The sequence below is a fragment of the Rhinolophus hipposideros genome (genome assembly GCF_964194185.1).
Source record: "Rhinolophus hipposideros genome assembly, chromosome: 7".
NCBI lineage: Eukaryota > Metazoa > Chordata > Mammalia > Chiroptera > Rhinolophidae > Rhinolophus > Rhinolophus hipposideros.
This window is the reverse complement of record NC_138053.1, coordinates 66,363,871-66,382,137: the sequence shown is the minus strand read 5'-3', so window position 1 is coordinate 66,382,137 and position 18,267 is coordinate 66,363,871. Positions and strand designations below refer to the sequence as shown.

Genomic DNA, 18,267 nt, shown 5'->3' with positions numbered 1-18,267 from the left:
TTAAAGTGCACAACACTGATTGTCATTATAGGTAGTGTTGCACAGCAGATCTCTAGCACTTCTTAATCTTGCATAACTGAAACTTTATAACCATGAAATAACAAACTCCCCATTCCTTCTCCTCCCAGTCCCTGGTAACCACCATTCTATTCTCTGCTTCTACAAGTTTGACTATTATAGATACCTCATGTAAGTGAAATCATGCAGTATTTGTCTTTCTTCTTTCTGTGACTGGCTTATTTCACTTAGCATTATGTTCTCTAGGTTCATCCATGTTCACAAACATTTTATAATATGCAGAGTATTTCAGTTCAGTGCCCTAATGAACTATACCTTCCAGTATTCATGCTTCCTGTAATCCTCTTCCACATGATTTTGGAATTAGCCACGTGACTTGCTTTAATGAATGGGATATTAGTAAGAGTGATACAAGCAGGGGCTTGATAAAATTTTTACATTAGGGGGCTTATTATCTTGCAATTCTTGCTCTTAGAAGCCAAATGTCATGTAAGAACCAACACATATGGGAAAATCCAATCTAGTTATATGGAGAGAGGGATGCGTGGATAGCCCCCAGCTAAGGCACTAGTCATTTGAATAAGAAACAATTTTGACGTTCTAGCTTCAGGAAGTACCCCGTGGAACAGAAGAATTGCCCAATTCTGCAAAATCTTAACAATATCTTAACAATATGATATGCAAAATCTTAACAATAAATTGTTGGTTTAAGCCACTTGAGATTAATGCCCTAAACTACTTTGAGGTGGTTTGTTATGTAGGAATAGATAACTGAAACAGACAATGATAGAAAAGTTCGGAAAACAAGTAGATTATGTCTAATAAGCAGAAATGTTATAGCAACCTAATATTTATACTCTTATGAACTGGTATATATGCTTCATTTTGATTTTATACAACTTTAAATGTTTAATTCTTAAATTACCTTAATCTTAGGGTCTTCTTCCTGTTTTGGGGTTTTAGGCTGCAATGGAGGTAAAACAGTGGCTTGTATTTGAGTAGACTGGAATTTTGGCCTACTTTTAGGTTGTTGCTCTTCAAATTCCTGACTGAATCCTTCAGGAAGTGCATCTTAAAAGAAATTGGGATGGAAATAAACATGCATATGATAGTAAAATACACAAATATTGATTAAAGACACACACATAAACCCTGCCTAGACAAAGAACACCTCGTTTTCTTGCACCCCTCATCTCCTAAGAATAGAAATCCTGTAATAAACCTGGTTTTATTTTCAAACTAGAAGTGGGAACACTCATCAGATGATGATATCTAGCCTATTTCTATCTGGCCATTCATTTCACCCTCGATGTGGTTTACTCCTAAATTTTTACAAAAAGATCTTAATCATTTCTACTCCTTAGTTGCTTGTTATAGCATATGGTAGTGTTCTTAATCATCATACAAGCAATTTGCACTCGAGGTTCTTGCCAAAGAGTACAATCTTGGCTCTCTGCTTAATCAAATATTATTTATCCAAGGTCAGATGGCCCTAATTTCTAAACCAAAACAAGGAGACATAGCCTAATAAGTTATAGATACGCAAACCGAAAATTTGTTGTAGTAAGAGCATTGTAAAATGACTATTAACAACTGAAAGCAACACACACACAAATAATTTCTTCTTACATAGACTACAGCTTCTTGTTGTAGGAGAACATACTAAAAAGAATAAAAAAGGCTAAGACCTTTCTAAAAATAAATAATTATAACTGAAAAAACTGTAAGTACAAATCCAAAGATCGATACAAATATCAATATACTGAAACTATTTCAGAAGGTTTTACAAACTGAAAGAATTCTATTACAATCTGCTTACCATCTGAAAGGTTTAAACAGAGCCAGTCCAAGGCAGAATGAAGATCACCTCCATGTAAGAGTGTGTTAGTCATGGCATCTTCAATGTCCTTAGTCTTAAATGAAAATGCTTGTAAAGCCATGTATAAATCCTATGAAAGGGAAATGTAAAATAGCCATTTTGTCAATTTTCTTTTTTTCATTATTAATTTTATTCTCCCATTCATTTTAAACCAAAATCTGACACAAATTAAAATTTCAAAAGTATGTTTTTCTTATGTTTTTCCAGTTAGAAGAGTTAAATGTGCTCACTGTATTGAGAATTTGAGAACTACAGATAAATTTTTAAAAAGGCCAGGAGAAACTGCTCATATTCTCACCATCCAAAGATACTTTTTGCATTATAGTATGGTTCCTTTCAGTCATGTTTCTATGATTTTGTAAAATAAATTTCACTTAACACTGTAACATGAGGATCTTCCCAATTTATTAGAAATTTTTCACCACTTTTAATAGAATAACATTCCACTGGGTAGACATATTATAATCTAATTATTCATGTTCCTATTGGTGACCACTTAGGATGTTTTTCTTTTTTATTATAAGCAGCGCTTCAGTGAATGTGTTAATATATAAAAGAAAGTATTTTAATATATTTTCTAAAGTATCATCTTTAGAATTGGGCAGAACTGGATTCAAATCCAGACTCTGCTTACTCTGCTACTTACTAATTGATAACCTCAGAGTATAACTTGCATAATCTTTCCAAGCCTCAATTCCTTCATTTGCAAAATGGGGCAAAATATCTTTTGGGATTGTTGTGTCAGAGAAAATGTAAGCAAAGTGCCCACAGAGTATAATAACATCATTTGGGGGATGTAATTTAGTTTTCATATTACCATTTTAATGTGTGCATTTGTATCTCGCACAATTCCTTCCTTACTCTTATAGATGGAAATGATCTATATAAAATCTCAATGGAAGTTCAAAAAGTCATTTAGCCTCATATGTGATAGTGTCTTAAAAATGCTCCACTAAATATAAGGAATTTTTAGAAAGTTTGCAAAGTACCTGTAATTTTTTGGCAGTAAGTCTTCCAGAAATCACACCCTTGTCATTATTTTGCTTTTTATGCTCATTGATCACTCCAATAATTCTTTGCTCTAGTTTGTTATTAATTACCACCTGTTGAGGCCAAAAGTATATTAGAAGCTAAATTATTAAATCATATTTAGCAATAATTAGAAGCAAATCAGTTTTCTATGTCACTGAAAACCAAGCTCAGAATTTCGGCTAAAATCAAATACAACAATTATCATATATTGGACTATCACTCATTAGATCACATTCCTATCACATATTTAAGAAAAACTGGGATATGGAAAAAGCAACAACATGTGGCAAGAAAAAAAAAATTCTCTTATAAAGCCTCTTAAAGCCAGGTTTCCAGATATTGTCCTTGGACTTCCCTTGGATTGCTATCCCAAAGACAGATTCCTACCGTAAGCCCTATCTTAAACGTACTGAATCAGAGTCCTTGGGCATGGAGCCCAGAATTCTGCCTTAATGTAAACCAGCCCAAGCACACAGCCTGAAAGAATGAAAGCTACACTAAAAAGGGGGCATATCAAGTAAAAGTAAAATTTATTACCTCTTTAATGAACGTCTACTATGAACTAATAAGCACAAAAATATACTTCAAGAATTCAGTCTAGTATAGTAAACATACATAAAAAGATAAACTATAACCGAGCATGGCAATTATTTAAAAAGATATATGAAGTGCTGGTGAAACCACCAAGAAAATCAACCTGGTGAGTTATAAAGGACTTCATTAGGTCACAGAGGTGACAAATGGAGAAAGGGAAGTAGGGCATTCTAGGCAGAGAGCCCATGGACAAAAACCTGGAGTCATAAAATCACATGGGATTTGGGGGAATAATGAGATATGAACTAAAATTTTAAGTGAAGAGGAGGCTGAAAAGGTATATTAAATCAGATCTGAAAGAATGTGTATGCTATGCTTAGAAGTTTGGCTCTTATCCAATCTTCCTTAATTTCTCACTGGTTCTCAACATACATGTATGACTTACTTTGTTTAGTATAGATTAGCAATTACTGCACTATTTACAAAAATTTTAAATACCCCATCATTTTCTCATGTTTAAGAATATATATATGTATACACACACACACATATTTTTTAAAAAGGGAACATTTCTTAAACTGACTCAAAACCTTGGTACTTACTTTCAAAATAGATTTGTCCAGATTTGCAGAACCACCAGAATCATTTGCAGAATTAAAACTATAAATTTTTGGACCTGTATATAACAGAGAATAAATAGTGAAGGCAATTAAATGATTGATATCCATTACACTACTTTAATTTTCCTTTAAAGGTTGCCAAATATCAAATATTTGATTTAAGCATTTCCCCCATTTCACCAAATTAACACAACCTAACCGTCAACAATCTGCTTCTAAGTTTTCACAATCTTTTTACCAACTAGCATTGTATAGGTTATCCAGTATCCCATAAAGTGCAAATGCCTGTATATCTTTCATTAACTCTATCTTCATCTTCTTATTTTTAAAATTAGATGCTTTTCTGCCTGGTACTTATCTGAAGTAAAACCTCTTAGAGAATATTAAATTCTTGGCAGAGAAGATTGGTGATTTTAAAGAGAAAGTACCTCTCTTAAGGTGAAGAGGAAATGAGAGGTTCTGTTATCTTCTATTATGTCCAAGCTTTTTGTACTAGTTTTCTAGAGCTGCTGTAACAATCACGAACTTGGTGGTTGATGTAACAGAAATACTTTCTCACAATTCTGCAGGCTAAAAGCCCAAAATCAAGGTATCAGTAGGCCCATGCTCCCTCTGAAGCCTTGAGATAAGAATCCTTCCTTGCCTCATCTGGCTTACGGTGACTGCAGATGTTACTTGGCCTACCTGCCTCTTTCTTCACATGGGTCTTCACATGGCATTTCCTTGTGTCTCTGTGTCCAAATCTTCCTCTCCTTTCTCTGGACACTAATCATGAGATTTACGGCCCACCCTAAATTCAGGATAATTTCATCTCAAGATCCTTAACCAAATACCTGCAAAGACTTTATTTCCAACTAAGGGCACATTGTGAGGTCCAGGTGGACATGAAGTTTTGGGGGTACACTACTCAACTCACTATGGTTGCCAATTCAACAGAAACACTATATATTATCAATCTTCTAACAATGAGTAACTTGGAAGAAATAAATATTATTTTGATCTCCTTACTCTCTTAAAAATTACTGAAGAGCTCAGATAGTTTTTGTTTATATGGTTTATAATATTAATATTCACTATAATAAAGTAAAAGGGAAAATTTTAATATTCATTAATTCATTAAAAATAATAAATTCACTCATGTTAATATAAATAATACTTTTATGAAAAATAACATTTTCCAAAACAAAAAAAAAATTGTTTTCCATTTTTGCACATCTCTTAATATCTGGCTACTGCATTCAATCTTCTATAATATTATACATCATATAGCCACTGAAAATCGCCACTATACACTCTTGAGAAAATAAGCATGAAAACGGCAAATAACATTTTATAATTATTATGAAAATAGTTTTGATCTCATGGAGATCCTGCCAAAAAGGTCTCAAGAATTCCTCTTGAGCCCACTTTTAGAACCAGTCCTGTATAAAAATAATCCTAGTATCTTACAAAACCTAGTTACTCTGCTTTTATAAACCTAAAAATAGGGACTTTTTTTCACTTTGAGAAAACAAAACATTAAATTTAAGTGTTGCTTATATGATTTTAAAAGTCAAGGATTTTAGTCTGTTGGCTTACACATTAGGTTCTTCAATTTAAGATACTAGTTAATATAACTACACATTTTAAAAGAAAAACAAAAGTTCTTGAAGATAACTATTTACACTTGGGCAATCTGAACTGGTGACATTACTTGTGTGCTGTAGTTATCTAGGAGGTACCCAAAGCTACCTGAGTATGTGAAAAGGTAATAATTATTGTATACAGTACGGTTAGTTTTCTTATCTTCTAGTCTAAGACTCGACCTTAATTCTAGTAACCTTGCTTATAAACTCCTGTCACTGGCCATAAAGGAGAGTATAAGTAGTCCTGAACCATTTCTGGAGGTCTTATCAGTTGCAGTAAACTCATTCACAAACTTAGCATACTAATGAGTCAGGGTTCCCTACACTCATATTTAGGAGTTCTCTTTTAAAAAAGGTACAGATGGATGAGCAGTTCATTAGCAAGACTACACATCAAGGATGATGTGTTACTGACAGAGGTGAGATTATAAATTTTTTTAATAACATGTTTTTCTTTTAAATTAGTGAATTGAGGATAACCCCAGTGCCTGAAATCTTGCCTGGCACACAGCAAAACAGCTCTTCAAAAATTATTGAATGAACAAATGAAATGAGAAAACAAGAGTGATGGAATATCCAGAATTGTACCAAGAGCCATTTTATGGCACAGTGATTTTCTACCTTTAGATGACACTACAATTTTGAATATGCTACATACAATCCTTCCAACTGTTTGAAGACAAAGATGGAAGTGGAGTAGAACAATTATATTTATATTAGGAACTACAAAGATTTCAGAGATAATGGCTTTTTGGTGTACTTTTCCACTTTTTTCTGAAAAGTATTCTATTATATGTTACAAAACAAATACCCAAACAGGGGTGGTCAGATGGCCCAGCTAGATAGAGCGTAAGCTCTGAGCAATAGAGGTGCATGGTTCAATTCCACAGCCAGTGAGCTGCGCCCTCCACTAGACTGAAGACAACGAGCTGCCACTGAGCTTCCAGAGGGGCAGCCGGTGGCTCAGTTGGTTAGAGCACGAGCTCTCAACAACAAGGTTGCTGGTTCAATTCCCTCCATGGGATGGTGGGCTGTGCCCTCTGCAACTAAAGATTGAGAACAGCCACTGGACTTGGAGCAGAGCTGCGCCCTCCACGACTAGATTGAAAGACAACGACTTGGACCTGATGGGCCCTGGAGAAATACACTGCCCCACAATATTGCCCAGTAAAAATGAAAAAAAAGTTTTTAAAAATTCCTACGAATTTAGTAGATAACCTCTCCTTTTCTCTCGATTTCTTGGCCTGTTAATAATTCCTCTGAATCTTTCCTTGTCACTTATCCAATAAATTTTTTGAATGACTATATGCACAGCACTGGAGTAGACTCTGAGGGATGTTAATGTATATCCATGAAACAGTTCCTACCTCCTAAAATTTTGTAAGACAGATAAAAATGTATAATTCCTCACATACCATGGGCAAGATCTAAATATAAAAAAAAGATTCAAACCATACATGAGCTGTGAATACTGGCAGAACAAAAAAAGGAATTGACATTTGTGGTGATAATACAGGATTTTGGTTGACAGTGTTAGGGATAAATGGCATTCCATTAAGAGAAAATGGCAAGAATAAACATGAGGAGGCAGAAAGCCAATAGCTTCATTTAGAGCAGTGAAAAAACACCTGATTTGCGGTAGCTGCATATAGAAATTAGTAAAAACGCTATAAAGGGGGGCTCAGAAGCTACATGAATGGTTTCGACTTTATCACAAAGTCAGTCGGTAAAAGAAACTGGGAAGTGCTATGTTCAAGGTGGTGCTTTCCAAAGATCAAGCTGATGCTTGTATGCAGGGCAGACTGGAGGAGGAAAAAAACGCCAATTAGAAAGACCCACTGGAAGGCTTTGCCGATACTCCAGGAATTAGTGGGTACCTAACCTGAGGTGTGAACATTACAAATGAAAAGTAAAAGGGTATATACATGGAAGATAATAGGTGAAGATTGCACAGAGCTTGGCGAAAGATTGAATGTGAAGGAGAAAGGAAGGCATCAAAAATAACTACTGTCCACATTCTTTATCTAATCGTCTACTGGTGGGCACTTAGGTTGCTTCCATAGTTTGGCTACTGTAATTAAATGCTGCAATGAACATAGGGTGCATAGAGCTTTTTGAATTAGTGTTTTGGCTTTCTTCAGATAAATACCCAGAAGGAGAATTGCTGGGTCATAAGGTAGTCCTATTTTTAATGTTTTGATGAACCTCCACACTGTTTTCCATAGTGGCTGCACCACTTTTCAATCCCACCAACAGTGTACGAGAATTCCCTTTTCTCCAGATCCTTGCCAACACTTGTTTGATTTATTGATAGCCATTTTGACAGGTGTGAGGTGATACAATGGAATGTTTACTCAGCTATATAAAAGAATAAAATCTTACCATTTGCGACAACTTGGATTGATGGACCTGGAAACTATTATGCTGAGTGAAATAAGTCAGACAGAGAAAGACAAATACCATATGATCTCATTTACATGTGGAATCTAAAGAACAAAATAAATGAACAAACAAAACAGAAAAACTGATAGATGCAGGGAACAAGTTGATGGTTGCAGATGAGAGGAGGATTGGGGGGGAGCAGGGTGAAAAACGTGAAGGGGTTAATAAGTACAAATTGGTAGTTACAAAATAGTCATGGGGACGTAAAGTAAAGCACAGGGAATATAGTCCATAATATGGTAATAACTATATATAGTGCCAGGTGGGTACTAGACCAGTCAGGGGGATCACTTAGTAAATTATATAAATGTCTAACTACTATGCAGTACATCTGAACATACTATAAAGTAATATTGAATGTCAACTGTAATTGAAAAATTTTTAAAAAGGGGGGGGAGATGAAGGGGAATAAGAGGTTCAAATTTCCAGGTATAAAACAAATAAGTCACGGGGACGTAAAGTATAGGGATAGGTATAGTTAATATCGTGATAGTGTTGTACGGTGTCAGATGGTTGCTGGACTTGTGATGATCACTTTTTTAGGTATATAAATGTTGAATAACTGTGGTGTACTCCTGAAACTAATATAATATTGTATGTTAGCTACATTTTAATAAAAGTCTTTAAAAAATAACTATTGACATTGATAAAGAAGAATATGGAAGAACAGAAACATGGAAGTCAGAGTTGAGAAGCTAGTTTGGGGGAGAGAAATGTAGCTTAGCATTAGCCAGGTTAAATTTGAAATACTTGCAAAATAGGGCTGTAAAGGTACAAGTAATATAGAAATGATTGACTTGAGTTTGGAATAGTGACCAGAATTGGACATGTTGATTGAGGAGTCATCCACAGAGGAAAAGACAGAAGTAACGCAAGTAGATGAGTTTTCCTAGAAGGGCTGTAGAGAGGGAACTATACTATCACTTTCAGTAAGGGTCACATTTTGGGGCTGGGGGAGTCGGGACCCAAAGAATACAACAAATGACTATTAGAGTTCAAAGCATTCAGAGGAGTATCAGCAAAAGACAGAGCCACAGAAAACAAATCGCGGGAAAGAGGTCGATTTACAGAGTAAAAGTGCCACAGAATAGTCAAGGAGAAATCCTATGTATCCGTAATTAGAGGCATAACAGTTTTGTAGTTAAAATGTTAAACTGCAGGGCCAAGAATCATTATCCACTTTCTAGGTGAAGATTTGGTACCTGCCTACTTCTTCAGTCTCCTTCTCAGGCAATGCTTACATGCTATGAGTACCTCAAAGGCCTAAGCTCTTTCTTGTACCCATGGTGATCCTTACCTCTGCCGGGAGTATTATTTCTGCCATTCTCTACAGTATTAACACTTGTCCATCCTCCTGATCTCAGCTTAACTGTCACTTGCAACGAAATCATCCACGACCCATGCCTCTCCCCAGTAAAAATTAGAGTACCATGTTAAATTCTTTGCCTTTGCCTTTTACGGCACTTAGCAATTATAAAGCAGTGTCTGTACGATTACTTAATGCCTGTCTCCTCCGTGAGACCGGCAAACTCCAGGAAAGGTGCTGTATCTATTTTGCGCATCCCATTCCTAACATCACGTCAGACGCACAGGTGTCTCATGAATATCCGTTGTATGACTATTTCACAAAGTACTACAAGCACACAAACCAGCGCGTAACTGTTCATCTTTTAAAACCAGCTGTCCTCGTGGCGGCCTGATCTCGGGAATCGGGAACCGCCAAGTTCTACTCACACCAAATCGCAAAGCAAGCAAACACGAATGGCTGCAGCCAAGATCGCAGGTAACTTGACAGTATGTGGTGTCCATATCCGGTGTGTAAGTACTGAAATTCTTATTGATTTTTTCCATTACCACGTGGAAACACTACATCGTAGCTGAAAATGATACAAAGACCAGGCAGAAGATGGGTCTGGCTCCAAGAGGTTAGGGACTGCGCTCTGCTCTCCGCATTACGCTCGTCAGTTTGGATACTCACGGCTCAGGACTGGTCCCTGCTGAAACGTGAGCTAACGCGATTTTTATTTTGTCCTCGGAATAAAAAGTGGGGGTTATGTAGGAGACGCCAGGCTGCAACAGGGCTACCGTCTGAACTTCGGAGGCTCAAACGGCTTAGACTGACCTAAAACAAGGCTATCCGACAGGGAGACAGCAGCTTCGGTTGTGCAAGATACTGAGGGTCCGCCCAAGTGCGAAGGCTTCTCCATCCGGACAAGCAGCCGAAAGCCCGGGGCTACACGACACGTACCTTGTTTGACTCGGGAGTCCCTGGTACTGGCGGCGGCGGCAGCGGGGGGCGGCCTAGCCACGGGAGTCTTGTTTTGGGCCTCGCCCGCAGCTGCGGCCTCGGCAGATTTAGTTCTAGAAACAGACACGGCGGCCCGGAACGCCGCGGCTCCCGGCGCCTTGTGTTTCTTGTTCTTGCCGCCCATGGTTGTAGCTTTAGTCGAAGATTCCTCTTGGTCTAGAACCGGGAACAACCTCAGCACAGCCTCCAAAAGCTCTTTACATTCCCCGGGTCCCGCGTCTCCACCTGGCGTCCTCCATCCGGGTTCCTCGGGCCTGGGAGATCGGTGCCTCGCAATTGGTCCGATTCATTAAGGTCCAGCCTCCTCGCCGCCCCCCAGGTGCCTGCTGGGTGCCGCACTCTCTCGTGGAACTCCGTGTTTAGCCACCGAGCTGCCCACCCACTTAGCGGTAGGAAAAGAAGGAGAGGTCTCAGAAAGGAAAAAGGTCGTAAGAGAAAAAAAGGTCGGGGAAGAATCGTCGGTAGCTGTGTGACTCGACTACCTTTTTGTCCCCCATGGGCCTCTGTTGAAGCTTCACCGTCGGTGCAGGCGCGGAGCATTGTGGGTAGGAGGGAGATTCGGTCTCCTAGCTCTGAAAGATGGCGGACGCTTTCGGGGATGAGCTCTTCAGCGTGTTCGAGGACGACTCGTCCACCGCGCCCGGAGCCAAAAAAGACAAGGAAAATGAGAAGGGGAAATGGAAGGGGCCGCCAGGGTCTGCGGAAAAGGCCGGGTAAGGAAGATGTGCAACGTGTATTTTTGTTTGTTTGTTTTTTGCTTAGTGCTCAGGGAAGAAAATACGACTTCTTGAAGGGCCCGAGAAAGTGGGGTGTACATTGAGTGGCGTCCGGGAGTGAAAGGGTTTGAGAAAAATGTTGAAGAGGGAGGAAGAATGCTGGTTTGGGGAAGCGGGGTCCGGCGTTCCCCGCTCGGTGTCCGCAGGCGGCGTGGACGCGGCCGTGGCACTGCCCTTAGGCCTTCCGACTCCACCGCAGTCTGCGCCGCGGGGTCGCGAGCGCGTGTAAGGTCTCGGCCGGTCGTGTAGCACCGGGACAGCAGCGGGTAGGCGGTCTTTAATACACGAAACAAGCGGTCGGTTGAGTTAGCAAGCTTAGAAAGAGTGATTGGGGTTGCCTGGGAGAAGGACGGGAGGAGAGAGAGACATTTCAGCTCCAAGCTGTAGTTTTCTCGCCCATAGAAAGGAGAGGATAGTGCCTGCCACCGGGGTTCTCGTGAGGATCAAGTGAGACGATACGTGGAAGGCGCCTAACAGCGCTTACCGTAGCACAGAATTTTCAAAAGCCAGCTGTCGTGGAGTTTATTAAGAAAAAAAATTTAAATTACTGGTCCGTAAACGTTATACCCGTAAACGATATATATATATATATATATATATATATATACCGATGCTTATAACTACTGGAACGTGTACAGAATTGTTCCTAGCAGAACAGTGAAAAGCTAATACATTTCTTAGATAAAAGTAAGATGGTCCGTTGGGCAATTTTAATCAGGGCTTGGAGAAACACCAGAACTGGAGGAAGATATTTTGAGGTTATTCGAAGTCCTGCTTGAGGTGGAGAGCCCCGTGGAGAGGGGTAGCGACGCAGACATTGGAGGGCTAGCAGAGCAAGCAGGAGGGTGAAGTGTCACGTAAGTAAGAGGGACACAGAGGAGAAAAGTAGTTTTCCTCCCTCGTTGAGTTGAAGGGAGTGAGAAAGTTTTGGGGAACTTTTCAGGGAAAATGAAAAAGGTTTTTTTTTTTCCCCAAACCAGAATAATTAATAATTGCTGTAGTTTGAATGGGCAACTATGATGTTATGACGACAATACATACATAATAATTTTCCACTTTAGTAAATACTTTGCTTCAAAATTACTAGGGTAAAATTAATTCAGTTTGCAGCTGTTTCTGCAACCTTTCAAAAGCGAAAACTTGCAGGATATAAAAATAACCTAATTTGCATTTTAATTTTATTAGGATGTATGTGAACATTAGAGAAGGGAAATACGTAAGAAAATATAGAACATTAGTAACTTGTGGAGCTTTGTTTACCATAGGTGTTTTAGGAAAAAATACAGTTTGTCAGATTCCAACTATCCTAATTATTACTCATAATCAATGTGTATAGCATGATTTCCAATTGATTTGTGTAACACATGGCAGATCATGGAACTTGAAAAGAACTTACGTACTTAATACTCTAACAAAGTGGGTGCTTTTTAAAAAACTTGATTATTAGAATCGTCTTTACATATGTGTGTGTGTGTATATATATGTATACACACACACACATATATATATATATATAGAGAGAGAGAGAGAGAGAGAGAGAGAGAGACAGACAGACAGACAGACACAGAGAGAAACAATAGTATGAAAAACTCCATTACCCATAAATCAGCTTCCGCAATATCAAGTCATTGTCAATCTGTTTCCACCGCGCCCCCCCTTTTTTTTGTTTTGGTAAATCAAATGCTACTCATGTTATTTCTCCCAAAATATTTCAGTATGCGTCTTATTGATAATGGACTTTCTTTTGCATCACAACCCAACAAATTTTACAGTAATTCTTTAATATCATTGAATCCAGAGTGAAATTTCCCCAGTTGTCTCAAAGGTGTACTTTTTGTAGTTGGTTTATTTGAATTAGAACCCAGACAAAGTCCATATGCTGTTTTGGTTGTTATATACTATAAGTCTTTTATTCTATAACAGTCTCCCTCTTTTTTCCTTATGCCATTAATATCCTTTGGAGGGGTGGTTGAGAGAAGTAACCAGGTCATTTGTCTTGTATAGTTTCCCAAATCCTGAATTTTCTTTCTTACACTGTCATTTAACTAGCTACTCTATCCAGTATTTACTGTAAATTTTCCCTATATCTAGAGCTGCATAATCTGATATAATAGTTACTACCCACCTGTTGCAATTGAGCACTTAAAATGTAGGTAATCATAGTTGAGCTGTGCTGTGAGTATAAAATACACACTGAATTTTGAAGACTTAAAAAAATGTAAAATATGTCATTAATTTTTATCTTAATTGTATACTGAAATAATATGTTGTATATATTGGGTTAAATGAAATGTATTAAAATTGGTTTCTTTTTAACTCTTAATACAGTTACTAGAAATTTAAAATTACATGTGTAGCTTGCTTTATGTACGTATATATATGTTAGACAGCATTGATATACACTTAGTTATAATCAGGTTCAATTGTTTTAGATAAGAATGCTTCAGGGTGGTGCTTTGTACTTCCTATAGCATTACATCATAAATACACCTGATGCTGTTCCATTTTTCTAAGATTGATGAGTTCAGAGTGTCAGCTTAATCCATCATCAACCTAATCTATTATCACAATGGCTTTAATACCTGTGATAATTGCCTAATTCCATTATTTCAGTAATAGATTCAAAATGGTGAATTTCTATTTTTATCATTTTTTTCTGCATTTATTATCTGAAATCCATCTATAAAAAGACATTTCCTCATCAGCTGTTTGCCTTGAAATACAGTTCATAGAGGAAAAGACAGGATATATGCTTAATTCTGTCTCTTTATCAGTTTTAAGAGAATTGAGTTGTATTCTAAGGAACTTCCAGTGTTGACCAACATGGGTGTCTGATTATGTGTTTAGTTTCTTGATAAATTGATCGATTTTTATATATTTGATGTGTTGTACTCCTTTGCACTCATTTTTAAGAAATTTGACTTGTAATATCTATTTACATGAGTTTTTCTGTTAATGGTGTTAATTGTATATGGAATAATATTTTACGGAATCACTTTTAAAGTAAGAACTGATACTGCAGAATTCATTTTAAACTATTTACTTCTCAGGAAACGTTTTGATGGTAAATTACAATCAGAGTCAACTAATATTGGGAAAACCAAGAGAGATGCAGATTTCGAGGGTACAGATGAACCCATTTTTGGAAAGAAGCCCAAGGTAGAAGAGTCAGTAACTGAAGACTTAAGGTACGATTTTCATTGTCATAAATTTCAATAACTCTTAAGTACATAGTTTTATGAAGTTTTGAAAATTGCTTACGTGTGGTTACTTTATGAAAGTACCTCCTGAGTTAGAGCAATGGAGATATTCTTTATGTATTCATATATGCATATAAATATAGGACATTTATCTAAGTTTGGGGAAATGGAAGACAATATAGAAAAGATATTTTAATACTTTAGAATCTAATTTTGAGAGTGTTGAAGCATGTGTTGTGGTTTTTTTTTTTTTAAAGAAATGACATATTTCCTTTATTCATTAATGTTCCAAGAAGAGGATCACTGGAAGAGTGGAATAAAAAGAAAGAATTAAACTGACCCAATGGAAGGAATAAATGAGAAAGAAGAATAGCAGGAATTAGATTTCACTGTTGCATGTAGCAGGAGAGTGGCTATGAATCTCAAGAATACGATCAATGAGGGATACCCATGGATATCTGTGGCTAAAGTAGTTGTTGTATCTGTGATTTTTGAAAGCTGGAGCTTTCTAGAAGTTGATGCCAATTTCTTAAGTAGCACTTTTACTTGTTTTCTTGTGATCATGATCTTCACTGCTCTTCACGGCTTTGCTTCTTATATTCCATATTCTAGCTTGGCAATGCCATGAGGAATTCACTCTTTTTATGTTCTTTTTTTCTTTTTTTTTTTTTAACCAGTTGGCTGTTATTGTAGTTAGCAAAAGTAGCTACTGTATGTGGTGGTAGATGTGTCACTGAAATATTTAAGATACACCACCGTTTGCTTGAGCTAGTAGAATAGATTATAATTTAAAATCATTGTTTCTTATTGTAGTAACTATCCCTTGGGTTTTATCCAAAACATGATTATTGGTTTAAAGTAAAATAAAAAATCAATAAACGAATAATGAATCTAGCCAGAAATGCATTTATTTTATATATTTTTAATTTACCCACACCATGTCCTTTCAGAGTCTAAATAGAACCTAGATTAGTATAATTTAGGATTTTGATGAGAATAGGGAAGGCTTCTATAAATTATGGCAACATCTGTATTAGACTAGTTTATTTTGTACTTTGTATCATGTTTTTATAACCAGTTTCCTGTTTTGAAGTAGGACCATATTTTGGAGAGGTACTTTTTATTCAAAATAGTTACTGGAACTAAGACATAATTCTTTGAGTAATTCACTTAGCGTCTGTTCTGTATTTGTAATAAAAAATGTTAACTGATTATGTTAAATTCTAAGCATATATTTGAGCAATGTGAAACTTTTTGAATATTCTTAATAGTCAAGTCAAACTTTTTCCAATTTGGAATACTGATAATTGGGCAGTGTCATTGTTCTTAACAGTACAGATTGGAGGCTTATTATCTAGTTATAGAAAAATAATTTATTTAAATGTAACTTTAACAATTTTTTTTAAGTTTGGCAGACTTGATGCCCAGAGTCAAGGTACAATCAGTTGAAACTGTTGAAGGGTGTACACATGAGGTAAGCACAAACAGTATATAGTAGGTTGGTTTTATAAATGGAATTTTGCTTTGGACTATCCAGTATGATGATCAGCAAGCAGTTTGGTCTTAAGGGCTTTGGAAACAAGACTGCGTGGTGTACATAGTCTAATGGAAGGAGCTGGGGCTTTGTATCCAAATCTGAGCTCAGATCCTGGCATAGCACTTCTAACTAGTCTTAGATAAATTTCTTAACCTCTTTGACATTGATTTTTTAATTTATAAATTTGGAATAATGGAATTTATCTTGTGGGGTGGTTGTGAAGATTATGTACGAAAATTAGGTGAGGTACGCATGTTCAGTACATGATCATTCCCATACTCGTAAAGTCAAATAACTGTGCCACTTGGCAGGTCACATGCTTTTTCAGTGTCTTGCTGTGATGACTGCTGTTTCATTGTTGGGCCACAAGATGGTGGTCACTGATAATTTATAGTAACCCTTTAGAAGTGAGAGTTTATAAACAAGGAATATAAGGGAACTGTAACACTTTTTATGAAGCCTTGTGTACTGTATAACCATACAAGTTGTTATTATAGATGTTACATAAAATTTCGCGGGACTGAGAGAAAAAACGGGCTGACAATTCCAGGATTACTTGATGAGTTTATTAAGGGAACTTAAATATGAGGTGCGTTTTGGACGCAATGAGAGGACATGGATATCCTCCACGTGGCAGGTACTAAGGGGTTGTGTAAGACAGGACGGGATGGGTAGGGGTACTGGGGCATGAACCGCCCCAGATAAGGGGAAAAACACCTCACATGCCTGCTCCAGGGGCAGGCAATGTCCTCTTCTGGGCACTAGCACAAACCAGCATGGTCTGGGGTTGATCAGACCGTCACTGAAGGAATTTTAGAGAATCAGTCTCTGTTTTGGCCAGGATTTAGCTAGCAAGTCCAGCAGCAGTTAGGCGGTGGTCACTTCATTGGAATAGTCTCTCCTCCACAACAGATAGTTTGGATATCTTATTAAAAGTCTTTATTGAATAAGCAGTAATTTCAAATTAACAAAAATGATATGATGATAGATTTAGAACCTTATTTAAAATACCTGTTTTTCTAGTGAAAGTTCCTTATGTTCTTTTAGAATAGCACTTAGTTTGGCAGGAATTACACCCATTTGATCATTCAGTCAACACTTATGTTAGACCCTTCTATGGTATTAAAAAGATGGGAAAAAACAACTTTTGCTTTCAAGAGGTCAAAGTTCTTTCTATCCTCCTCCACAAGATTATCCTCAAGTCCTCTATTCTGCCACCTCTTCTCACTTTTTTAGTTACTTCATCTAGAGGCTTGAGGATCTCAAGTTGGAGGGTCCTCTGATTATAGTCTCCTTCACCAAGCATATCTGCACCTGTCACGTCCACTCATAGGAAAAGAACACTGCCTCTTTTAGGCTAAGGAGGCTTGCTCTCTCTCAGTGTACTTGGTTGTATCTTACCCTGTCTTCACAAAGACTTAGATCATTTCATTTTCCCTTGACTTTTTCTAGTCTCCTTTTATTTATTTGCCCTTTTCTATCTATAAATATTGTAAAGCTAATTTTGTTCTAGGTTGCTTTTTAGCCACTATGTTGGTTTTTCTTTCTTTTTTAATATTTTTGTTGGGGAATATTGGGGAACATTGTGTTTTTCCAGGACTCATCAGCTCCAAGTCAAGTGGTTGTCCTTCACTCTAGTTGTGGAGGGCACAGCTCAACTCCATGTCCAGTTTTCAATCTAGTTGCGGGGAGCCAGCCCACTATTCCATGTGGGAATTGAACTGGCAACCTTGTTATTAAGAGCTAGCGCACTCTAACCAACTGAGCCATCAGGCTGCCCCTATGTTGTTCCCCCCCCCCCCCCATTATGGTCATTCATTTAATACATATATTTTGAGTGTCAGGTACATTTATTCACTGAGTATAAAGAGATAAACAAAAGAAATATGGTTCCTTCCTTTCCATAGTTGCTATTGAGTGCTCTGCTTGGAAAATCCCTGCTGGTAGATTTCCTGACTTTCCATTCGTCTTTTAAGTCATTTTGATCATTCTGCTGGTTTTCTATTTTTGTTTTATTTTTTTTTTTCACTCTAGTCAGTACAGGCTTCTTCTGTCTATTATGTGTTAGGGTTACCCAGACTATTCTTAGAGAATAAAAACAAAAATCGTTGATTCTCATACATGTGAAAACACAGTTTGTTGTTGCTTCTGTTAAATCTCTGAGATGCTAAAATCTGAATTGCTTCATGCTAATGTTCTTTGTTCATATCATAGAAAGTATCAGGAGAAATGCAAGGGAGGTCAACCAACTAACTAGTACGGCCCCACAAGTGGATCATACCCTGATGGGGATCAC

General features: G+C 37.3%; 2 protein-coding genes across 3 annotated transcripts in view; one reads left to right on the top strand and one right to left on the bottom strand.

Annotated features, from left to right (window-relative positions):
• Window positions 1–10,977, bottom strand: part of DHX29 (DExH-box helicase 29) — a 39,839-nt gene extending 28,862 nt beyond the window's left edge. Inside the window, exons 1-5 of the mRNA XM_081053577.1 lie at window positions 10,399–10,977; window positions 4,066–4,139; window positions 2,887–3,000; window positions 1,838–1,967; window positions 944–1,089 (exon numbers count right to left, since the gene is read on the bottom strand). Coding sequence (XP_080909703.1) covers window positions 944–1,089; window positions 1,838–1,967; window positions 2,887–3,000; window positions 4,066–4,139; window positions 10,399–10,582 — 648 coding nt within the window. The 5' untranslated portion in view covers window positions 10,583–10,977. The remainder of the gene's footprint in view (window positions 1–943; window positions 1,090–1,837; window positions 1,968–2,886; window positions 3,001–4,065; window positions 4,140–10,398) is intronic.
• Window positions 10,766–18,267, top strand: part of MTREX (Mtr4 exosome RNA helicase) — a 75,751-nt gene continuing 68,249 nt past the window's right edge. For both annotated transcript variants that reach the window (XM_081053733.1, XM_081053732.1), the window contains exons 1-3: window positions 10,766–11,171; window positions 14,285–14,422; window positions 15,842–15,908. In XM_081053733.1, the coding sequence (XP_080909859.1) occupies window positions 11,038–11,171; window positions 14,285–14,422; window positions 15,842–15,908 (339 nt within the window). In that variant the 5' untranslated portion in view covers window positions 10,766–11,037. The remainder of the gene's footprint in view (window positions 11,172–14,284; window positions 14,423–15,841; window positions 15,909–18,267) is intronic.